Source organism: Agelaius tricolor, unplaced genomic scaffold (genome assembly GCF_023055355.1).
Source record: "Agelaius tricolor isolate 1412-34295 unplaced genomic scaffold, bAgeTri1.0.p SCAF_3, whole genome shotgun sequence".
NCBI classification, from domain to species: domain Eukaryota; kingdom Metazoa; phylum Chordata; class Aves; order Passeriformes; family Icteridae; genus Agelaius; species Agelaius tricolor.
In genome coordinates this window covers 36,725,495-36,751,216 of record NW_027269263.1, presented here as the reverse complement: position 1 = coordinate 36,751,216, position 25,722 = coordinate 36,725,495, and the positions used below count along the sequence as shown (strand labels likewise).

General features: G+C 40.1%; 1 protein-coding gene across 3 annotated transcripts in view; it reads left to right on the top strand.

Annotated features, from left to right (window-relative positions):
* The window catches only part of MSRB3 (methionine sulfoxide reductase B3), an 82,110-nt gene that overhangs the window by 15,394 nt on the left and 40,994 nt on the right, over positions 1-25,722 (top strand). For 2 of the 3 annotated variants that reach the window (XM_071423493.1, XM_071423495.1), the window contains exons 2-4: positions 6,533-6,659; positions 19,986-20,094; positions 21,905-21,982. In XM_071423493.1, the coding sequence (XP_071279594.1) occupies positions 6,533-6,659; positions 19,986-20,094; positions 21,905-21,982 (314 nt within the window). The remainder of the gene's footprint in view (positions 1-6,532; positions 6,660-19,985; positions 20,095-21,904; positions 21,983-25,722) is intronic. The other variant, XM_071423494.1, reaches the window with a different exon arrangement.

The window sequence follows — 25,722 nt, the reverse complement described above, 5'->3', positions numbered from 1 at the left end:
TGGTTGCTTTGCAAATTATCATTCCTATAAGTAAGGGCCATTAAACACTTGGATCTGACAGTATATGTGGGGCAAACTGGTGCTTGAAAATGTCATATGTGTGTTTTGCAGAAAGGTTTTTAGGTTGGAGTTTCAGTTGCTCTGGGAAGGATTTAAGAATACAATCCAGTATAAGAGAATATGTAAAATTCAAGAAAACAAAATGGTTTTGAACTTCACTGTTTAGGGTCCTTTCTAATGACAGTACTAACTACAAGTTTAAACCTGGACATTTCCTGACATTCCATTCAAATATTACAAGGTATGGCAGTAATTACCTCTTTTATCAGGGCACAATGTAAACTTCCTAAAAGGAGACAGGATTGCCATTTGGTTTGTACATTCCAGCACAAGCAGCTAAGGGGAGCATGCTTTAACTGAGAGTCTTAAAAGGGAAGTGGGAATTCAGGTCTAATACTTCAGATTTCTGTGGCTGTAATTGAGAAGCTAATATTGTATAGGGGGGAATATATGCCGACAAGCATGCAAGTTATATGGTACAGTACTTCTGTAGACCTGTAAAGTAAATGCAATTAATTTCATTTAGAATGCTTTATTCCTCTTCAGTAAGTCTTTGAGAAGCTTAAATTTATAATTGCCTTTATCATTATCCTAGCTGTTAATGATTAAAGTATTTTATTCTCATCAGACAGTGAGATTTTGCAAGGTATTTTAATTGCAAATAGCAAATCACAAACCTTTGAAGACGCCTAGTTTGTATTATCAATAGATATACAAGCACATGAAAATCCAGAGCCTAAAATCTCTTTTTAAAAGTAAATTTCATAGAATCACAGAATGGTTTGGTTGGAAGGGACCTCAAAGATAATCTGGTTCCAAAACCTCTGTTGTGGGCAGGGATACCTTCCACTAGACCAGGATGTTCAGAGCCCTATTCAACCTGGCCTCGGCTTACAGGGATGGGACATTTACCACTTCTCTGGGCAACCTCCTCCAGTGTCTCACTACTCTCATAGTGAATAATTTCTTCATAATATCTTATCTAAATTATCATTTTCCAGGCTTTTGTCAATTACCTTTACTACTTTTTGCCAAATGCTTCAAATACAGTACGGTGCATTGAAACATGCAGTTGTCTGAAAATATAATTATAAAGCACAAATGCATATTCACAGGTTGTGTGGTTTTTTGAGGGCTGAAGGCTGCCTCCTCATGGTTCTCTCAGGATGTTGGACAGCCCAGGAATATAAGTGTGAAAATACCTTGTGCACTGCAAAGGGTGCTAGTTTCAGGATTAGACATCTTGGATTGGAGTGGGAGCTGGAACTCTTCCCTCCTTCTTTTACTGATAAATAACCAGCAGTCATCAGGCCCCTGCTGAAAAATTTTCCTGTACTCCAGTCTCCTGCCAGAGCTGGCAGCTTCACGATGGTTTATTAAACATCTCTTACAAGCTATTCAACATTGCCTTTGTCTGCACCATAGCATACACCATGTCAAACCTGCAAACAGGAAAGTCCCTTAAAACCACCAAGTGCAGTGCAGAGAGCAGGAAAGGCCAAGGTCTTTGGTGTTAGCACAGAATGTGTTAAGGAAAAATGACTAGGGAGTAAATAATTGTTTAGACACAGAAAGACATGATCTACTCAAACACTTGCTCATGTGGTTCTCTCTTCATGCTGCACCTTTTGTTTCTGCAGTTCCTGCAGGGTTGATCTGTCCTGTCTGCTGATTCTGACTGGCAGCAGCTTTAGGTGAGCAAAAGCCAAATTAAAAAAAATAAATATCCAAATATTAAAACTGAAATAAACATATATACAAAATAATCCGCTAATTTTGTCAGGGAAACATTTGGTTATAGTTTGCTTTGTGTAAAAATAAATAAGTAAATCCTTTGCAAAACAACTGTTCGAAGTTATTGCTGGACTGAAAAAAATTTTACAAAACAAATACTGAAACAATTGAACTGTTAATTTAACACTTGAGTACAGTAGACTCCCAGGCCTTTACTTCTTTCTAACTTTTAGTTGTTTGGCTTTCATCAGTGTGGCAATTTTTTTGCTCTTTGCTTTTTCCAGTGACATAGGAATTCCTGACAAGAGCCTGGGAGCCTGGCTGACTAGTGTGTGCCTATCTCTTAATTGTTTCCTGCCCTCCAAATGAGGCCAGAGACTTGGGGCTGGGGGAAGGGAAATTGGAAAAAGGTAGAAACCTCACACTACTAAGGTCTTATTATTGGGGCAAGGAAAAAAACCCTGATCCTTCCCTTAAGAATTTGTGGATGTTTTTTTAATTTACTGGTAAAGAGCTAAAACTTCATGTTTTTTCTTGTGAGAGCTGGGATTCTCATGTAATTTTAGGAATTCTGGATCTGAGTTGTCAGGAATAACACTGAATATGGAAAAATTTAAACCAGTAGTGTTACGAGCTCCAGAGACCCTTGATGTTTCCCCTACTGCTCTTAAAAACAAGATGTGGTAATATCAGAATTTAACCTCTCAAGTTGTCCTTCACCCAAAGAAATTTTTCTAGTTGCAGACAGAGGTTGAAAAAACATAACCTGAGTACATACAAAGTTCTTAATTTCCGAAGGACAAATTTGACAGACCACCTATGTTACTTTATAGCTAATAATTTCAGGGTGAAACTTATGTTTTCTGAATGTCCACAATGGACAATATAGAAGCTCTTGAAAGCTGGTAGTTCCTTAATATTTGCCAACATTAGGCTCCTGAGAGGAAGGCTTCCCTGGAGTTAAAATGCATATCCTAGAAAACTGCTTCTGAAACCCAGCTAATGCCATAGTTACTGCTATATTTGTATTATCTGTACTTACAAGATTTGCAAGTTATTGCTGAGCATGGTGTCCATCTTATGAGAGCCAAACAGATGGAAGATCCATGTTGTACTCTGTTAAAGAGTGAAGTGCAGTGAAGGAGCTCCAAGGGGTCTGATGACACCCAGGGAGAACTGTGGAGGAGCCAACAGTGTCCTGGCTGTTGCAGGACAGCAGCACGTGTTTATAAAAAAAGGGCAATCCACCAAAATAAACCCAAACAGTGATGTATGAAAGCATTACCCCCTTCCCTGAATTGTGAGTTCTGCTCTGACGTCTTCACGCAGCATCTGTCCTTACAGGAGAGTGGCATACTGCAGTACTGCAATGAAGATATGGGGTTGGTGAGTCTGTGTGGTGGAAGTGCAGTGCTGCAGTACTCACTGTGGCTCAGGCATGTGACAGCTGTGTTAGCATTGCTGTCCCCAGGCCACCTGGCCCCTGGCAAGGTGGGGTGCTGTGCCAGTACAGATGGGGTCCCCTGGGGCTCAGGCAGGTACCTCCAGCACCAGCATGGGGGCTTTGCTTAACCTACGGAGGGCTAGGCATGTATAGCATGGGAGTTTAAACCACCAACCATCTATTCCCAGAATGATGCTTTCACAGAATCATTTAGGTTGGAAAAAACCTCTGAGATCATTGAGTCCAGCCTTTGACCGAGCACCACCTTGTCAACTAGACCACGACACCTCCCTGGGCAGCCCATTCCAATGTCTAATCACTTTTTCTGTGAAGAAATTCTTCTTAATGCTCCACCTAAACCTCCCCTGATGTAACTTAAGACTATATCCTGTCATCCTACTGTTGGTTGCCTGGGAGAAGAGGCTGACCCTCACCTGGCTACAGCCTTCTTTCAGGTAGTTGAAGAGACTGATAGCATCACTCCTGAGCCTCCTCTTCTCCAGGTTGACCAACCCCAGCTTCCTCAGCCACTCCTCATCAGACTTGTGCTCCAGACACATCACCAATGACACTGCCTTTCTCTGGACTTCTTCCTATGTTTGTCATGCTCTGGCTGTTCCTCTTAAGTAAATCAGAGACGTAAACATGGCACTTGAACCTGCTAAAGGCTATGGCCAAGTTTGCATGTGCCACAGAAAGAGCAGAGGGAAGATACGAACCTGTCACAATGTTACTGTTACTCTTCCTAAATCTGTTCTCTGTTCCTGTGGAATTGGCAGGTGGGGTGAAGCACCTCCAAACCAAACGCGTTAATTGCAATGAGTTTGACTTTGCACTTCTCTTTACTGATTCATCACAAGCCGTTCTTATGGGGTCTGTAAGCTTCCTGCAGCAGGGTTTGTGTGCATACAGTACCTGGCCCCAGGAGGTCTCCTCCCACTGGAACTACTGGCCATTGCTATAATGTAAGAGTAAAGAGAAATAGCAATCAAAGCATCAGCAATAAAAGAATAAATTAGATTAACTGCAATAAAGTACTTTCATGGATGCTCAGTGATATTTTACTGGGCTCCCAGGAGTTGCATATCCTCCAAGTCCATGAAATATGTGAGAGTAAATATTAACATTTTGGTGAACACTGACATACTTGACAGTTTCAAAAGGCCAGGATCTATTTTATAATTCTCGTGAATTTCAAATAATTTCCTTTGAGCTGCTTACAGTTGAAGGAGGGAGGGAGGAGGAGGGCAGGGAGGCAATGTCCGTCTGGGCTGTCAGTGCAGCACCTCGCGGGAGCGCGCTGGGCAGCGGCCGCCAGGCGGCGCCACCGGCGCGGGCCGTTGCGGGCTGCCCGCCGACAGAGGGCGCTCGATACCGCTGCTGCCGGAGCGCGGCACCGGCCTCAGCCCGGCTGCGGGACAGTGCCGGCTGCGGGACAGCGCCGGCTGCGGGACAGCGCCGGCTGCGGGACAGTGCCGGCTGCGGGACAGTGCCGGCTGCGGGACAATGCCAGCTGAGGGACAGTGCCAGCTGCGGGACAGTGCCGGCTGCGGGACACCGCCGGCTGCGGGACAGCGCCGGCTGCGGGACAGTGCCGGCTGAGGGACAATGCCAGCTGAGGGACAGTGCCAGCTGAGGGACAGTGCCGGCTGCGGGACAGTGCCGGCTGAGGGACAGTGCCGGCTGCGGAACACCGCCGGCTGCGGGACAGTGCCGGCTGCGGGGCAAGGACGGAGTTGCGGCGGGGCTGCGCGCAGCCCTCTGGTCTCCTGGCGGTCTGCTCCGGAGCGGTCCGCGCTGGTTTTCGTGCTGCTGCGCTGCCGCTGTGGCAGGGACGTGTCTGTGTGTGTGATGGCGCTCACGGGGCTGCCTGCCCCAGTGCCCGCCCGGCCCCACACCCCTCCGCCGTCGGGCAGCACGGAAGTGTCGGGGGTCTCGCAGTGAGATTGGTTTGGGTACGACCGAATTGAGGCGGGTGTGTCAGATGCGCTAAAGACCGGTTTGGTGATGGGTACGGCTGGGGGCTGGGTCCTTGTTATAGTCATGGAATTATCGCAGGACGGTTTGAGCTTTAAAGGCCCTTAATCCAACCCCAGCAATGGGCAGGGACAACTTCAACTACACCTGGTTGCTCCGAGTCCTGTCCAGCCTTGCACTGAATGCCGTCAGGGATGGGGTGTCTGCACCTGTTTGGGGTGTTCTATAAGTGCCCTTCCTCTGAGAGTCTTGTTCCTCAGGACGAGACCGTGGCCAGTTTGTCCCCCGCTGGCACAGCCGCTGCTATGGGCCATGGCTGGACTCGCCCCCGCAGCTCCCGGGCTGCCACAGACAAAAGAGTGAGACCGAGAGGAGGCTGGGAGAGAGACCTGCCCGGCTGCTCCGCAGCTTCTAGGGGCCTGATCCTACTACCACGAGAGTCCCAGAGAGTTTCTGTACCGACTTTGGCGGGGGATTGGCTCCAGTCCCACATCACATAATCTTCTGAAGTGAGCTGTGGCTGGGCATGGCTGGGCTATAAGGCATCTGCATTTCCTCTTTCCCGTTGTGGGGTGAATGGAACAATTAGTATTTGTGCATTAAACCCTTCTGAAATAAAATCTCATGACTGCCATCTCTCTGTTTGCTATATTTGAACTGGCTGGAGGATTGTTTAAATATATCTCATGGACAGTTTACAACATGAATTATTTCCTGCCTTTGAAAAGCCATGGTTTTAAGATATCTGGCAAGTTTATTACAATGAAATGTCGCATTCTTCAAACAAGTAATCAAAAGAACAATTTTTAGCAAAGACTGGTTTCCAGCATTCACCATTCAGAAATGTTGCGGAGTGTGATCTTGGTTTAAATAAAATAAATAGAAAAAGCGTGCATGTTTGATCTTCCCAGAATTCCTGGGTGTTCCATGCAGGATTCCTACTATCTAGCTGATGTTCTAAGGGTTTTTTTCCCTTAGTAACCCTGCACTTGTGACCAGGCTACTACCCCAAGTTGCTCTCAGTTGGGTATTTAAGGCAGCTGTTGTGAATGTCCCCTATAAAAATGTCCATGCCCTCTCACTTTGTAGCATATAAAATGGTTACACTGAAGACTATGTAATATGTCTCAAAATGTTGGGGGGTGGGGTAGCAAGAATGGGTTAAACGCACTTTAAAAAGTACATTTAGAATTGTGGTCCCATGTGGTGGTCGTATAAAATTTTAAGTATTGTTTTTTTCTGTGAATGAAAACATTTTTGGTGTTTTAATTTGTTCTCATCTTTTTTTTTTCTTTTTTTTTTTTCTTCCCTACTCAGCTCTTGCCCCTGTTCTTTGCCTCTGGTTTTGTTGGTGAGGATATCACAGTGATGTCTGCATTCAACCTGCTGCATTTGGTGACAAAGAGCCAGCCAGTGGCCCTGCGAGCCTGTGGGCTTCCCTCAGGTTGAATGGGTGCTGCTTGTTGTGTCATGCATAATAAAGGCCCTTGTAGGAAGGGGTGTCTCTGCTGCAGGAAACAATGTGCTATGGGTTGTTCTGTTTAAATTTTCCTTTGAAGTAGAAGTTTATTTGCACTTTTTTTTTTTTGTAAAAGTCACTGAGTTGAGTGAGCAATTTTATATCCGAGATTTTAAAAATCTTGGAAATGCTGACTTCCTTGTCAAAATACAGTCTCTTAAATTTTGTATTTTTTTCCTCATTCTTGGCAAAATATGTGTCATTAAACTGAAAATATTTTATTTAATGCCATTCCTAATTTTAAAAGATAATATCTAAAAGAATTTCACATGTTGATTGCTATTAAATCATAGGGCTTAAAAATATTTTCCAAAATATTTAGCAGTACACTTTAGTTATACTCCATGTGTTTATTTTCACATTTTTATTATAAATCAAGTATGTTATACTGAAAATCATGTACAAAAAGCATGCAGAATTTAAAACTTAATTCTTTCATTCTTCTGACAGCACATTCCTTAATTATGTGACACTTCTCTACATAACTAAGTGGAAACACGCAATTTAATGCCCACATGCAGCTGCACTTTTCATGTAAGGCCCAGGTTTGATCATTCAGTCTGGGAAGGGTACAAGAAAAACCCCCATCTCCATGAACTGATTTTATCATGAAAACCTTCAACCTAAGTATTTTTTGTTTCACTTAAAAGGCAACAGTCTGTAATGTCAGCGTAAAAATGTCAGTATACAGGGTTATGTGAGAGAAAATATAAGCTGTACTGAGTTAATTTTGAACATTACTAGAAATTTTCATGTCGCCCGAATAAAAAAGATACAGTCCTGGCTGATCTGTGTTAAGCCTCAAAAATGGGCCAGCCTGGGTGTTTGTGCTACACTCACAACTGTATAATAAGAGTGCAGAATGTGACAAGCAGTTTCTCCCAGACCTGGACTTAGCAAGCGTATGGAGGTGATGTTTTTAAGATTTTTTTTTTTCAGTGACATCAGTTTTCAAGCTGATGGATTTTCCTAAAGCTTATTAGACTTCATTTGAACTAAATCTGAGTCCAATTTTTGCAGCATTTACGTTCCATTTCCCCCACATGTGCGCAAAACTCCCATTAACCTTGATAGGAACTGCAAACACATATTGAGGAAGAGAGAGAATAACCCACATTGTGTCAGTTTGACCTTGGTTTCCTGTTATATTTGCTCCTGAGCCAGATTTAAAATCCTAAAAATACAGGGTAAGCAAATTTCCTTAGCCCTCATTATGTACCTTTTGATGTGTGCTCATATTGCTTTTGTCTACCTGAACATGGGGACACACAGTCTTCTGGCCATTTTGTTTCCACTCTGAAAAGGAGCTGATCAGCTAGAAACACACAGATCCCACAGGAGATTTTGCTGCTCTGTACCTGCTTCCAAAGCACTGCAGTAGCTGTTTTATCAAGTTGTTTTTCTGTCATAATCCAGTAGTCACATTTTGGAATACAAAGTTAACACTACTGTTAATTCCCATCCCTTAGATCCCTAACTGTGGGACCATTAGTAGATTGAGTTCTAATGACTGACTACTTTATAGAGATATATTTGGAGAGATATTTATATCTAATAAGCCCAAATTCATCTGCTAACAGTGGAATCATATACAAGCACATATTTTAAGAGTAATTTAAATTCCCCAGATGCTTAAAAATTAATATAGGCTTGCTTTGCCTTTGGTTTGTTTTTTTTTTTGTTTTTTTTTTTTTTGTCTGTGGTGTATTTAAGGGGTTTCAAGTAAATGGCATAGCATGTATCCAATAAAACATGGGAAGGAAATGTCGTACCAACATCTGCTTAAATGCCACAATGCCCTGTGACTTTGGCTTCTGAATACACAGAAAACACCCAAGTTCTCCTGAGTTTTTATAGCATAACACTGATCTAGTACTTTTCCCACTATCCAGTTCTGTGTAAATTGCAGTCCTGTAACCATACCACCATGCCATGTGTCCACCAAGTCTGGGACCATGTGGAGCTTGGCCACCTTTTAATTCAGTGGCAAATTCAATATGGAATGAGACTTTTTATCCTTCTGGAACCCATGCTCAGAGTAAGGAAGCAAAGTGCCATCAGAGCAGTAAACTGGGCTTTCAAACAATGTTTTAAACACTATGCAGTTAAATATTTGCTGGAAAAGGACTTGAATGAAAGTATTGTTTCAATTTCTATGTTTGGAATGGTACCTCTATCCTTCCTGTAAGGAACAAAGTAACACAAGGCAATATATAATTTATATTCAATGTATAGTTGTAGATCCGAAACAAGAGTGTTTTTTTTCGAATCTCCCTCCCCATTAAATTAATTAAATACTATTGGAATGCATCTTAGAATAGAGATGACCTGTCCCTTCTTTGAGCTACTATTTTGTAAGCACTTGTGAGATTCACTTGTACTAGTGAAGTGTTTTTACTTGTTCTTTTTCTGTTTATATATTAGCACCTGAAGTGTGGATCTGTTCTTCCAAATTGTATTTTTAAAATATTTTTTTTGTCTGAAGTTAGGACTAAACGTTTCAATGTGTGCACACCTAGTGCACTGTTTGCTCATAACATTTTTTGTAGACAAGATGGCAAGTCTGAGCAGGAGCAGGAGCTCCCAGTAGATGGCACTAGGCATTTGCTGTTCTGCACACCCAGGAATATATAAAAAGCTTCCCGTCTAGGAATCATTCATTCAGAAAGCACACCCTGAGAACTTAGGAACATTTAAAAGTATTTTAAGAAAAGCAAGAATACTGAGAAAAAAGCAAAATCTTTGCCCGTATGCAAACTACCATCACATTGGTTCAGGGTTTCTTCATTGTCAGTGATGACTGCAGCTCCATTGTGTGACAGAGAAGTGTTGCTCCTTGAGCCCACTTTATTAGAGTTGAATGTTCTGAATTTCTTTGGAAATGTAGGATGCACTCAGTACCTGCCAGGATTTAATTCACAGAAATTAAGTCTTTAAAAAAAACCCCACAACAATCCCCACCAAACTTTTAGTATAAAAACTATTTCATCTGCTTTGTGCATACTAAGAAGCAACTGATACAAGTACTGATTATGCAGATTCCATGTACATATGTTTTCTGAAGCAGACCACCAAGCTATAACCTAGAAAGATAACTTATATTGCTTTGCTGTGTCTTTTAATTATTATGGGTTCTCATTTCTTAAAAAGACCCTTTATTTCTTTAACACTTTGAATGTTGTGCTGCTTACATCACATTTTTTGCATGTGATAAATTGGATTTTCCTCTCCTGTAGATCAAAGAAAATTGTGGTGCTTGTAAAATTAAGTAAAAGTAATGATGAAAAAATTATTGGGGTAGACTTAGGGTTGGGGTTTTTTTCTGTATAATAAAGTCCTAGGTAATATCAAATAGTTGTGTAGTGTTTAATTACTAAAATAACTACTAGTAGGAAACTGTACTTTTCTAGCATTAGATTAAACTACAATGCATCTGTATGAAGATGGTGTTGGGCATATGGTGTAAGTCTTTATTAAGTAAATATCTGTAGTATGGTTTCTCATTCTTTTACTAAATCTTTGTTAATTCTAAGTTCTAACATAATGTTTTTTCATAAAATTGAAATTAATAGTGAACAAAAAATTACTGGGTCTCACAACTGGATTTTTAGCAGTGATCTGTTAACATAAAGAATTACTTTTAGGAGCAGATCTTGAAAACATTTGCATACATGAATTATTTGTATGCATTTGTTCCTCCGAATTCTCAAACTGCTCATGTCAATGAAATATCTGTGTGCATACTGCTTGCCAGCTATGGCTTTAACAACTGAAAGTCTAGTAAAGACTTTAGTCTTGTGGGTTCAAAGTACAGTAGTTGCTGTCAAACTTTGTGTGACTTGAGTATGACTAAACATTTCATATTGTCTGTTTCTATGTTTAGAGATATAATTTCTATAATGTATATTGTAACTTCCCCATAGTTTTCCGTAATGTGTATCACCAGAGATGTACTACTCCAGAAGTGTGCTCACATGGTCCAAAAGAAAATAAAAGTAAGACTGATATTGTATAGCATAAACCATCCATACACCTATGGTTAAATGCCTGTCAATGTTTTCATTATACATTCATATTTTCTGGGGTTCATATCTTGAACATAAAAGTTTGCTCTGGGTTTAAGTATGCTATACAAGGTCTCAGATGAATGTATTTGTTCCTCAGAACTGGCTGGGGGGCAAAAATTAAAATTCATTTGTATCCAGCTAAATTCTAAAAAATGCAAATATCAATTTGGATCAAAAATAGATTTCTAAATTTAGAACACGGTCTTACAAATACCTAGTTTACTGCCTTCCAGCAGTTATGAGGAAGACTGTTGAAAAGAGTGGAAAATATTCACTGTGTGATCTCAATAGTAAATAGCGTGTGAAACCATTCATGTATCATTATTATATAAATGTCTGTGTATATGTTTGCCTTTTAGTCATGTGATAGTAGAACACTACATTATCATAATAGAGCATAACATTAACATATTTTTGGAATGGCCTTAAAATGAGTTTTAAAAATTACATATAACTGTCTTAATGGGAGTACATTTGATGTTGTAGTGTGTTTACAAATGTTCCTTTTGTACAATAATATTCAGTCTGGAATGCCTTAATACATTTTAAGATGAAATTTATTAGTAGATATCTCTTTTGGTGTAGTACTCTTAAAAATGTCTAATACTTGCCAAACCTGGGATCATAAAGAAGACAAGAAGCCTTCTGTTACATTCCTTAGAGTTTGTACTCTTTTTTTTCTCTTTTTTAAAATCTTTATTCTGGTGATTTTGTACTCTTCCTCATCTGCTCAGGAGACAGATGGTGCTTGTCCCTGGCCCACCTGGGTGGAGGCTCCTCAGTGATTCTTGCACTGAGAAGCACTGGGATGATGAGACATTTCTTGTGCTCCCAGATCATGCACAAAGACAGTCCCTTAATGTGTACCCTGATGGATCTTTTAAGGTTGTTTTCATTTCCTTCCTGCTCTCATAAAGGATCCACCACAAACTATTTCCACCCTTCTTGCAGGAATGTTTTAATTCTGGGAGTTAATAAATTTCCTGTGTTCCATTCCTGAGCCTTCTGCAGCTCAGGCTTAGAGTATTTTCTGCTTGGTTGGGTATGGAAAAGACGAATTTTCGGGGTGTTTCTGGGTTTTAAAGTTTCTCATGAAAAGTTTCTTTTTTTAGTTATTGGAGTGTCTAACAGGAGGCCTAAGAAGTCCTTTAAGGACCGCCTTCACATTTTCCCCTTCAATTAAAAGAAACTCCTGGCTTTGTCTTTTCTCTGAGGAGTATGTGATGTGAAGAGAGATGACAGCACACAGAAAGAAAGGAGATTTTCTATATTGCTGAGCTGAGGGAGGACAAGCAAGAAAATGTGCAAGAAGTGAATGTGAGCCCTAAAGCCAGTAAAAGTGTGTTGGAAAACAATGCAGGAGATGGTCACTTAGGGAATTTATTAGCTTGGAATTTAATGGAACCTTGAATGGGTCTAGAGTGTGGACTGGGAATCAGGCACTAGAGGCTCCAACATTACCATACCTTAGTTGCTAGGTTAACCATAGGTTGCTACAGCACAGATCATGATCTGGGGATAAATGAGTAGAGACAAGTTGTGCCCCAGAGAATGCTAAGAAGGGGAAATTGTTCTTAGTTACAAGCTAAATATGTATCTCAGTTTGTGATTTCCTTCAAAAGAAGATGTGCTGGGTAGGGATGCATGGCTAGGGTACAAAGGTGCCCTCTCCTCTGTCTGGAGAAGAGGTTCTTGTGGAACAGGAGGTGCTGGCAGGCCAGGTCTGGTGCTGGCAGCTTTGTGCACTGTGGGTAAGAACTCCCTCATCAATGCTCTGGCCCAGGTCAGGGAGTCCCAAGGACAGCAGAGCAGGCAAAGTTTTCACCAAATCCTCTTAAAGCCCTTTTACAGGGCTTGACCCCATCTTCTCGACCCATAAGGCATGGCTGAATTTTAACTAAACATAAGGAATTCCAGAAGGCCCATTAGGGAATTAAGTTGGCAGTTACAGCCCTTTTTGACTGTTCCTCTACCTTTAGTCCTGAAGCAGATTGAGAGGGGAGTGGGCTACAGTGTTTTCTGTGGTGCCATAGCAGAGCATGAACTAGAGCAGAGTGTCCCAGCAGTTCCTGTCTTCATGCTAGGTATGTCCCTCAGTGCTTGGAGAAGTGGGATGAAAGGCCACAGAGCAGGCAGTGCTTTTGCAAAAGTGTTCCTTAGCCTCCACAGCTGGAGACAGATCAAGTTTTTCAGGGGGTTAGACTGGGCTGTTACAGAGAATTGGAGGAGAGGAAAGACCTTCCCCCAGCTCTCTCCTTTCCTCCACCCCCATCCCAAGTACAGATTGCGGCACCTTAAGTCTTGAAATCCAGTGCTCATTTCACAGGCCACACATCACTATTGTGGAGGAAGCAGCAGGAGGATTTAGCAACAGCCTGAATGCCAAAATAAGCTACACACCACTGCTGGAAAATGCTGACTTTTTAATTGTTTCTGCTGCAGGGTTAAACCTTTATTGAAGCTGTGTGGATAAACTTATTTTGATGACTTACTGAAATATTTTAAATGCAAAAGGTAGCATAAAGCACTCTTACTAAATTCACCTTGATCCCACTGTTAATAAAATGCTTTTCCATATGTTGGGCACCCTTTTATTGATTCTGTCAGAAATCTACTGACCAGATAAAGAGTGCTCAGTGTCTCTGTCTTTCTTGTTTTTAATTTAAACAAATGTAGTGCCAGTTAAAGGTGCTAGGATAATATCAGCAAAACAAAAGTCTCTTTACTGTTGGGCGGAGAGGAAGAGAAATCCATCATTATAAATATTCCCCCCTCCACAGCTGTACCAATAGATCTTGATCTTGTCTTGCCTGGTTTGCATCCAAGAGTAAGGCAAATAGGTCAGCTGGCCTGTGCACTCTGTCTTTGGCCATCTCAGCAGAAATGATAACAAATGTGGCAGTTTATAACATAATGAGCTTTTGCTCCACTTAATTGAAGGTTCTTCTATTCACCAACCTCTGCTGAGCAGCCACATGCTGTTGTTGCTGCAACAGTAGTGAAGATGACAGCTCAAAAAGCTGCAGAGGAAGCTGCCTTCATCTCCACCAGCTAATGCAGGCTAGTGGTGGACTCCTCTCAGTCGTTATAATTTGGAAAGGTTGTGAGAACAAGATTGTGTCTGGTAGTGACATTTATTTCATTGATGTCAGACATGGAAGTAAAGTAGACATGCCTGGAGAGGACAAAAGGAGCTGATTTTCTTTCCCCCTTTCCCACTAAGCAAAACACTTCAGTCTTTTGTTAAATGCTTTTTACATTCACAGGGAGGAGAGGCAGCTTCAGATTTCTTTTCCAGGGAATGACTCTTTGGCTTGCATGGCTACCTTAGTGTAACTTGCTGCAAGCAGGTTTGCAGACCTGTGGAAACAGCAGATGCTGCCTATATGGGCCTGCCTGCTGAGATCCCAGTACCACTTTCTGTGGAGAGAAAACAAGTGCATAGAGATGCATTAGCTGGCAGTTTGGAGGTTTTATTATTTTTTTTTCTTTAATTTTTTTATTAAACAAGAGCTGTGCTGATGACCAGGTGGGAAAAAAATGTGAGAGCTCTGTTACTTGATTGTATGGGAAGTTTGCAAATTTGCAGAGAAGGAGCTTGCCCTTCCCTAGTGACCATCTGACCCTCCTGGTGTTAAGCAAATAATTTTTTTTACAACAGTTAGTTTTTGGGTGGTGTTCTTTCAAGATAGAACCTGGAATTTGACCCAAAATTCAAACTGCTGTTCTGGTACCTGGCTTTTGGATTTTCAACGCACAATATAGTGGAAATGGTCTTCGCTCCATTACTTCTAATGCTTGCATGAAACTGAAAATGGTATTTCAACAGCAGGTGGGAGTTAGCTACCTACAGCAAGAAAGCAAAGGAACCACAGATCTGTTTTTCAATGTGTAAAACATTTACGGGAGTTTTTTAATGATGAAGTTTGAATTTTACTTAAACCTGACCTCCAAACATTTCAGAGGAAATTCTGATACAGAAGTTTCAGTTTCTTTTGCAACATTTATCCTAGTCACCAGCAGGCTAAGGTAATTTGAAATGGCTTGTGAGGGGATTATAAAAAGAACTATCATGTCAAATACAGGTTTTATAAAACTGTGTTTTCCAAATACAAGCCAATAGAACTGTTTGCAATGTAACCATTCTCAGGCGTTGTTCTTCTTTAAACTAGATGGCAGTTCCTGGCTTGTTTGCAGTGAGAGAACACTGCAGCGTTCTCCCGAGGCTGTAGACTAGAGGCTGCAGAGAAAAAATTAAACAGAAATTAAAATATGTGAGAGAGAGTTGTGAGTTTGCCTTTTCTTAATCAGACAGTGAGGCAAAACTGGCAACAAGAGGCATAAACTGTGAAATGAAAACTGAAGTAAAAAGGAATTCGAGATTCCACTTTTAAAAATACTAAGTGTTAGCAATAATATATGTAAGGGTATTTATTTAAAGAAATGTAGGCAAATATTTTTAACTTTGTGGAATTCCTCTTAATATCAGTTTGAGGTAATTTACCATCAATCTACCAAGGTCTGACTCACTTATAATGGGACAGACTTTGGTAAGCAAAAAGATGTATACTTAGAGCCAGATCCTGTAGTCTCATGTACAGTCATAGACCCTTATGTAGCTATGCATATTTTCAATGATCTGCCTACACAGGTCACATTGCAGGATTGGGGCTGGGGTGGGATATGAAAAATAAAAGGTACTGTAAGGTCCCTAAAAAACTGCTTGGTTATATTAAAAGAAATAGTACTGAAAACTAGAAGCCCGATTTATTATATGGCTGTGCTCTGCTGGAACATTTGATCTTGCTGTATTTAGTTCAGGAAGTCTAAGTGGTATGTGCTCAGTGCATGACCATAATGTTAGTGGAATATGAGCATAGATAGAAGAAAGAAAATGGATGTTGTGTCTTCCATGCAGTTGAAATATTGAGTTAATTTCAGTGATAGGAAGCAACAAAACGCAAGAAAAAAATGTTGGAAATGGTTCAAAAGAGTGTTTGATATAGGAAAGCTATCAGGCAAAGTGCCACCACATTTCAGGGCATATCAGACACTAATCACCAACCTCTGGTGTGTTGGAACAGGTGAGGGGCTGAGTTGAGGAGTAATGGTCTGCTAACTTGTGTCCATCTGTCTGAACATGTCTTGTTGCTGGTTTTCTTGTGATTGCTTATAAGGAAAGAATGTTATGAACCACAGGTTTGAAAAGTCAGTTAGAACTTATATGTGAGGTGAGATGCTTAATGTCTTCATTATCAGGTCAACACTCAGAAAATACTTTCTGTTCACTTAATTTGTACAGCAGACTTCGGAGCTGAACTCTGAAATGCCCATAGTCTGCAGGTGAATAGTAAATGGCAGCATGCCCTCCCTCGCTTTTCAGAAAAAAAATCCCATTCCTAAACACAAGAATACTGTGAAGTCTCCAAGAAGGGTTTCTGTTGATGTTTGTTTCACCCTCCTCAGGTTTTTTTTTGGTTTGTTTGGTTGGCTTTTTTTTCCATTAAGATTTGTGAGGCTGGTCTTTTCCTCACAAAACCTTCCATCCTGCTCCAGGATCATAAGTGCCTTTAGCATTGCTGTAGCTGTTGCCAGAGGGTTGAAGGAGCTGCCTGAACACTGCTTTTCTTAGGAGTGCCAACCCCAAAGAAGGCACCATGGGGTGCTGATTAGAGAGATTTAATCTGGCCTCCAATATTGCAGTGGATCAAAGGGGATTTTGTCTGTCTTTGCAGGCAGTTCACCTCTTAACAGCTCATCTAACTGGAGTTCAGAACATAGCTGGCCTGGGCTTTTGTAAAAGTCATTGCTGAGAGCACCATCTCCAAGGAACAAGAGTGCCAATATAGATCCTATGAATCCAGGCTCTCTTATTCTCATGCAGCATTTAAATTAGCCTCACCTTTAATCAGGAACCACACTGACAAAATGCTGTTTGTAGAACTGATGACCTTTTCTCTCATTTGCCTCAAACTGTGTGATTTGCCAGTGAACTCTGAGCCTGCCTTTATGGCTGAGCTGATGAAGCATTTTGTTGCCTGTATGGACCCTTTCCAGAGCCCAAACCTCATCCCTCCTCTATGGAGAACCAGATGGAGGAAGGTGGTCAGCCTGCCCATTTATTCTCTAGTTTAATAATTAGCTCAATAACAGCTCCATTAGTAGTGGCAGTTTTTCTTATATTGGAAATCTTTGTGTAGCTTTATGTTGTCCCCTCCCAGGATACAAACAGTTGCATTGAATGTGACAGTCATCTCATGTCATTAAGGAACAGCTGCAAAATCAGAAGGAAACACTCTTTTACCAAAAATTATGCACTTTTGTCCCTCTTGCATGTAATTTTTTTCCTGACTGAAGGAATGTATTTCTAGAATCTCATCTAGTATTTTCTAGGATTAATTGCATTTTTATATAAGCCTGTAGGCTATCCCTATTTCAGATAAAATACCCCTATATCCTCTGCAGTCAGGGATGAGTCTTGCTTTACCTCCTTGCCTCCACAGCAATAGGGAAATAGTGTGATCCATTTACTGAGCTATCTGTTTGTTGCCAGCAGTTAAATAGTAAGTACAATTAATTTAATAGGGCCACATTTGAATGCTGAATGCTGAACCAAGGGATTTTCTTTATAATTTGTAGTGCAACTTTTTTTTGATCAATACTCAAATTACAAACTTGAAGAATCCCTTATTGGGGTCGGTTGCATTTTACCTCAGTGTAGTTTGGCAAAATTCCCCTGCAGACATAAACAATTGTTTGTATTTTAAAACGTACGGTTAATTATTAAAACAAGGCATACAAAAGATCTTTTTTTAACACACTTCCTACTTCTGATCATTGTTGTGCATCATGCAGCATCTAGAAATTTTCTTATGCATATAGTAAACCCACAGGTTGGAGAACATTAAATTTGTAAATAAGATGAAAAATTATTTAAGGAATGTAAAGGGGGAATACTGACCATTTTAAAAATCAGTCAGTATTTTCTCTTTTTTCAAAGTGAAGTTATGCTTAGTTTGCCTTTTTGCAGCAGCAGCAGTTGAGGAGCAAATAGAATTTATTTTTTAAAATTATGGCAGATATTTTAAAAATTGAAGAGATGTTGGTTTGTAAGATTCTTTGTTGCTCTCTAGACTACTTTTTAAACTGAAATTGTAGAGAAAAGACTGTCTCTCAAACAGTTTCTTTCTGAGCTGCATAATGCAAGATAACAATAGCTATTTATATAATGCATATGCTTCTTTTCCCTGTTAGCTATACTTTGAAAGACTTATTAGTCCTAGAGTCCTGCACGTTTGGAGAATAAAAACCTCCAAAGTTTGACATCCTTAAATAAGCAACCAAATGTTATAAAGAACAAACCTCACTTACAGTTAGAAAACAATATTTACATTTAAGGTTGAAAAGCCAGGATGTAGGAAAATTTTGCTAATTTGGAAGGTGACCTTTAAGTGCACCAAAACCAAATAGTTTGTAAGCTATGGCACAGGGCACATTCCTGCAAAATTTGTGTGAATACTGCTTTAGTGGTTCTTGAAAGACAAACAAAGAGACCTGGAATGAAATCTTTATCCCTCTCCCAAATAAGATTGAAGCTAACAAAGGCATACAGCAGCGCTCTTTCAAAGCTTGCCATTAAAACGAAGACTCTGCAGCACAGCTAATGAGATGGGTCAGAGTGGAAAACAATCTGTTTTTAAGAATGTTTAGATCAAAAGTAATTTCTAATCTATGAAATAAAGTCGCTTTTCAATACTTTTCTTTCACTAGTAAAGCTTTTTATGTTTGCACTATTTACTTCAATCAGATGTTTTCAATTTTACTTTTTTCTTCCTGAAAATACTTCCTAGGGTTAGTTGGTAGTGACCAACAGCATTATTCTTTTTCTCTCTCCCCTATTCACCCACCCCCACACATTAAAAAATTGAGAAAAGAAGAGGGGGAGGAAGAAAGAAACATCTTTTCTTAAATGATTTGCAAGCATCTGTGCTCTAAGCTACTTTTTATGAACGCTCCTTAGTAATGACTCAAGGTAAAAAAGCAGAAAAGCATCCAATGTTAGGAAATTGCAATCCAATACCATGTAATTTAAACCTGCCATTGCCTCTCCTGTACTAAATGACATACAGATGGGTAGCTCTGTTGCCTCTACTTTGGGAACACAATTGGTCTTTTTATGAGTGTATATACATTTCTAGCAAAAACTATTTTGGTCGGGAGTGTTTATTTCTTATTGCACCATATTTTAATTACTGTCATAATTAGAGTGCTTTTTCCCTGCTGTATTTTGTCAGCTAGTTTTTGCCAATGCTTATCAAAGTTACCTGAATATTTTGCAATTTATGTTATTACTTTGGGAATTTTCATTCCCAGAAGTAACTTTATTGTTGTTTTTTGCTTTCACAGTGTGGATTTTTGCACTATGCAAATGTCTATTTTTTACAGTAATCCTTATGTACTCCTTGGATTTTCTGTGTGAACTAAGCAAAGTGTTAAGATTAGATTTTCAGAGGAGGGTAATTTCAACAGCAACCCTCCTTTGCAACAAATTTTACAACAAGTTGAACCTTGTACAGCTTTATGCATAAAGAAATTACTTACTCCTTAGGACTCCTATTCTAGTGCTTCAACAGTGAAAAAAGAAAAAGGCTACTTTTTTAACAGGGAAAAGGTTGAGGATGCAACTAGAAATTAAATAAACTTTACTGTAATTCTGATGGTTAGAATTGTTTTTCAGCTACTTTTAAGGGTACTGAAATTGCCAGATGTTGTGGCTAAACATCATATGCCCATTACCATAAGTCTCCAATATAGATGTCTTGTAAAGAATGTTTCAGCTGTAGTTGGGATTTTTGCAGATCTTTTTTTAATGGTCAAAAAACGGTACTTTCTTGTGAATAATTGTATGCGCAACAATTTAGTGTAATGACACACCAAAGGGCTTTGGCTGTAGCACATTGTCACTGCTCCAGTGGAATCACCTGGCTCTCCATAAAAATTCTTTTCTATACTTATATTTGAATAAATAATCAGCTGCAGTTCAGCTGAGCCATTCTTTGTGCATTAGGGACCAGCCTGGTCATTGACAAGTGAATGCAGAAGCTATACTGTGGCTGTCTGCCAAAGCAATTATTCAGGATTTAAGCTAAAAAGGCTCCTTCTCCCATATCCTCTCCTTTTGCAGGGTCATGTAGGGATAAAAAGGACTGTAAGGTGGTCTTTTCCCAGGAAGAGCTGAGGAAGCGGCTGACACCCCTGCAGTACCATGTCACTCAGGAGAAGGGGACTGAAAGGTAAGGCAGGATGAAAGAAACTCAGATCTAAAAACACAGGCATCTTTCTTTTCCACCCCTCCTCTTACTGCTGTTTCCTCACCTTCCCTACCAAGTTTTGTTGGTTGTTTTCTTCTTCTTCCAGGATTTCTACACTTGTTTACTAACCCCTACAAATTAACACTACTGCAAAGACAAGCATCTGCAACAGGGGGGCCAGGGCCAAGGGTCTTGTGTGACTTTTTCTTTTAATGAATACTGCATGTCTTATAAAGTCACCAGGCTCATAGTTAGAGTCTGTTTTTAGTTTACTACAAAACGTGTGGAAGTAATAGTGGTTTAGGTACACTTTTTTTGGAAGACATCGCAGTAAGCAGAACCACGAGGGAAATGGCTCTGTGCCAGGAGGCTGGAGTTTTGAAGGTGGCCATTGTAAGTATAGACGTTTTGGCTGCAGAAAGAAGGTAGCATAATTTAGTTCTTTTCCACCCCACTCCAATTTCTTTTTGAAGCACATGTGGAGAAGGTATTTATTGGCTCATTTGTGGTTGGAATGTCAAAAATTTTCAATAACTGCCCTCACATGGCTTTAGTCGCTGGAACCCAGCCTTAAGTCCTGGAGGGGAAAAAAAAGGACAGACTTCCAAGATTGTTTTTAGTGAATAAAGTCTCTCTCTCTCTCAGCTGATTCCAGCCAAAGGTAACTTGCCAAGGCCCAGCCATTTTTTGTTGTCTAATTTATACCACTGAGCTTGGCGCAAGGCCCTGGCTTTACCTCTGCTCTAAACGTACTAATGATGTAACTGCTTGTTTTCATTCATGAGCTGAAAGGACTCCCTGCTGCACGTGGGGTCCTGGTTAATAGGCAAACCTTTTCCTGACAGCGCTGAATTTCGTGGCTGAACGTGCCAGAGAGGCTGGTGGGGACAGTCCCCCTCCCCACCCCAGCCCTCTCCATCCTGCCACAGCCCTGGCAGGGCAGGGGGACGGTTGCCTTTGCTGGGAGACCTGCCTCGCCTTCCCCCCAGCCCTCCGTGCTCCTGTGTACGGGACCAACAACGTGATTTAATGCACACAAACAATCGGAGATTAGGTCATTCTCAAAAATCCTGTTTATAAAAAAAAATTGGACCTCATAAAAAGGGTGAAAGGATAATAAAAACAAGCTGCTGAGCACATAGGCTTTTTGTTGGGCTAGCGCAGCTGATTCGTATTAGGTGAATGACCTCCTAGCCTTTTAGATTGTTAACTTAGAAAAATATTCCCTTAAAGCTGGAATATTGCTTTTCAACTGAAAATATAAGGCGCGCACAGCTTGAAATCCTGGACCAATTATTTCATTTTCAGCTACAATGTCTGTGCCGCCCGGGCAGCCAGCGTTGGCCTGACCCAGCGCCACGGCTCTGCAGCGCCTCACACCTCGCTCCACTGCAGCCGCCGAGCCCTGCACGCGGCCCAGACGTGGACACAGCGAGGTGTGGCAGGTTGAGCTACGTGCCAAACAATCTGTGTTTACAAAAAGTTGACATTTCACTTGCCAGATAGGGGAAGACTTCTGGTTTATCCTTTTTGGTTTTGTTGTTGTTCCAGCCTTTGAACTGTGGGACAATTTGCTTCCTTTTGCATGATGTCTAACATCCGAGGCACACTAACGAGGACATTCCCCTTTTCCTGTGCCTGCTTTATTTGCTACCTTTAATAAAAAACAGCTGCCAACTTAGAAATCGTGGGCTTTTTCTATAACATTTTTCTAAAGACTCAGCGACTTTAAAAATTAAAAAAAAAGAATTCCTTTATTTAATTTTAAAATGCGGTGTTGTTGTTTTCCCAGTGCCTTTGAGGGGGAGTACACACACCATAAAGCTCAAGGAATATACAAATGTGTTGTTTGTGGAACTCCTTTATTCAAGTGAGTATGCTAAATATAGTTTTGAGATTTTTGTCTCTTAGGTTATGTATAATCTTGTATATATTTCATACATAATTGTATGAGGTCATTTCATAAAATCACAGAATGGTGAAGTCATTCCACCTTTTAAACAATACAAGAGAAGCAATGTAAATAATGCTGTAGTAAAATTAATCTTATAGCAAATATAAAAAATTAGGATAAATAAGATAGGAAGATGACATTCAGGTAAAAGAGGAAGTATGACAGGAAAAAAAAATTAGTAATTTAATTTTTTTTTCTATATGCAGCTCTGCCAAGTACTTGTAACAGTCTTTCACTGAGTCAACCGATACTGAGGTTTGACTGTTAGAATTACTTCCAGGTAGCTTTAAGAGATACCAAGTGGCAATGCTGAATTTTACATACAGCATTTTAGCTGATGATGGAAAAAACAGTAGATGCATTTTTCTTAGAATTCAAGCAGTTAAGAAAACAAAACTGTGTAAAATTTCATTACTTATTGAATTTCCATTCATCCAAATTAGCACACATGGAGAGCTGGTTTAAAAATACTCTTTAGAAGTACTGTGGGAATTATAGCCCTAAATTTGATGCTAGAAGCAGTGCTGATTGAATTCCCTTGATCACTGCATTGTTCTGCACAGATTCAGTTGTTGTTTATGTGCTTTTTCTTATTTCTGGCTTCTTGTGTTCATTCCAATGAAGAAGTTAATATTTTTTCTTTTTTTTCCCCCTCAGTTCTCCCTAACTTAGTCCCTTGCACTTAAAGGGGTACTTTTACAAGAGCATGAAGCAGGATGGTCAGGAGAGCACTAATAGTACAGAATATTGTGCCAGTAATAGGTTAAAGGAAAACACAATTGATGTAGTTCTAGAATCACCAGATGTGGTAGTGATAGTTGTCCTCAGGAGACGTCTGTAAAATGAAAGAAGCACGTCATCTCTGTAATGTTTGATTCCTCTGTCAGAAGGGTTACCTGCAGAAACTGGTAATAATGTGAATCTTTTGGGTTGAAAATCTGATGGTTACAGACACAGCCAAGACAATAGTCTCATGTCATATGTTACTATGGTCCTTGGCTTGCGGGTGCAAAGTGGGGATCCAAACTCTCCATAACTCATTTTTCTACTCCGCTGCTTAGACATTCCACTGCTTACTATAGCCAAATCTTTTGCAGGGAGATCCTGGCTCTGTTGAAGCAAATTCATATTTAGCAAATGAATACAATGGAGTCAGGATTTCACTTTCTGCCTTCAAGACTGCCTTCCTCTCTATTATCTGATGGAGAAAGAGTAGGGTTTTTTTGTGGGGTGACTTTTGGATAGCAGTAGTATACATAAATTAATGTGAACTGGTTTCCAGTTGCCTTCAAAATAGTTTTACGATGGGAAAAAAATGCAATATGAGACTTATCTGTGATTATCTCAAGTGTACAGTTTGCTCTGGCATAGTCTTGAGTTAATGAGTTGGATTTCTCTTTTTAAAATGAGCTATATGGAAATGTCTCTGTTTTCAGATTCTTTTTGATACTCCTGTGGGTTTTATGGGAGGAGAGAGAGAAAGAGGAAAGTTATTTTTTAATTTTAATAATTCCCAGGCCAGTGGGCACCTGAAGAAAACACCTGACCTCTTGTGTCCTGAGATTAGACTGGCCTTAACTCAGTCCCCCCAAAGTCTTTGTGTTGCCTTATGAACTCTTGCTATCTCTGGCCTACATCTAATTCAGCCAGTTTTTCTGAAGTGGCTGACAACTGTGGGAAAAAATGCAGAAGCCAGTAGGAGTCCCTCTTCTTTTGTTTATTGACCTCAAAATATCAGTATATGATGTCTTCCTCAACCAGGGAGGAGATATTTCTGAATCTTGGTCCCTGATTCAGCCCAGACAGCTAAAAAAAAGTGAGAAGGAAACATAGATAAGAGAATGCAAAATATATGTTTTTTACATTTTCACCACTAAATGTAAATTACTGAAGTATTTCCTTAGGAGTAAGATGGTAGTACAATACAAAGAAAGTCTATTTGCCCATTTAAAATGTGAGCAATTTTTGTGATGTTGTGGATTTTTTTTGGTGGTTTCTTTTTGTAATGTCCAAATAGTTATCTGAAACTTGCATTTACATTTGTTTCTTATTGATGTCCATTAATTTTTTTTGTCTTTATGTCATTGTAATCTGTAAATATATATATTTGGACTATGGACCTGTCAGTTTAACTAGGAAAGAGACTGGAGCTTCAGCAGTAATATTAACAAACTTCAACTTTTAACATTTCTGATTTACGTTGTTTCATTACCACGTGACACGTGAGGTCAGGGAACATATGAATTTTACACTCCAGATGAAAGACCTGGTTTTTGGTAAGTCTTTAAAATAGAACTTTTTCTCTATCACAAGGAAGATAAAAGAAACAATTAGGCATGTCACATCTCTTCATCTACCTACTTGTGCTAGTGTTACAAGAAACCTCCCAAGCTTTATGGAGGACATGCTTTAACTTTTTCCACAATCGAAGGTGCCTCACACATAAAATGCATAATCATGCTATTGAATCTTATTATTCCATCTCTGAACTTTCACGCCATGCAGTCTCCTACATCCCAGTACAGCTGCCTAAAAAAGCAATAGATGAGAGAGCCAATAAACGAATCTCAAGAATGTCCTTTCCTGCAAGCCGTTCCTTACGCAGTTTTGTCTTACACTTACTCCAATCTAGCTGTAGGCTTATGCTAAAAGAAGGAGTCCTGCTGCCCCCACCTTTCTCTAGGGTGTTTTTTCATGGCTTTCTCTTCACTGGACCTCACCTGGTGCAGTTGGAGCATGTCTCAATGCAGAACTTGGATCTGACAGACAACTAACAAGCCAAAGACAAAGTCCTTATAGTTATCAACCATACCCACTTGTGTTAATTTTTTATCAGCCACACTTATCATGGCTGGACAGTCTCCACAGCAAGGTTGTGTTTTTCTGTATCAGTTCACAAAGAGCCACCGACGTCACCCAAATCCTCAGTGTTTTCTAAGGCCAACTGTATTTGCAAGGTTGTGCCTACTTTAATTTTTCAAGGCACTTTCTTATATGTTATTCAAAAATACCATTCTGTCCATGGCCATGGAAACAGGAGGTTAAAATGGACCTGAGTGAAATCCATGACTTGTGCTACTGCCATAGGAGACAATCTATTCCGTATTTAATAAACCATGGTCATGTCCTTTACCATATGCAGGACTGTGAAAAAAATGTGGTATAGATGGGAACTGGGAAGCCTGGGAGAATGATTTCCTTTTAAAAAAATAAATATTATTGTTTTGTCAGTTTCCAATTTTTAGGGCCAAAGACTAAATTACCAAGTCTTCATAAAACACCCACTGCTGCCCTTATTGCTTCCTGGAAGGAATTCTTGGTAATAGTGTTGGCTCTTGTGAACATATACTAGCAGACATAGCAACAGTCTTATCCATGTTATGTTTTCATTTGGTTTTTGTTGAGCTGTGTCAGGTTTTCTCAACATCTCTCAGAAATTCAATCAAGAGAAAATGAAAGAGTGGTTGGGCAATGTTATTGTACCATTAACATAGTACCACTCTTGCCTTCACAAGACCAGGAAGGATTTCAGTCACCAGGCTAGATCTCTACAAGGTATTTCTGTGCACCAGTGCTCCGTGCTTAATGAATGGTCTTTAAGCTTTCTTACTGATCTTCATATTCTTTGAGGAAGGCATATGAAAAAATCAGCACTG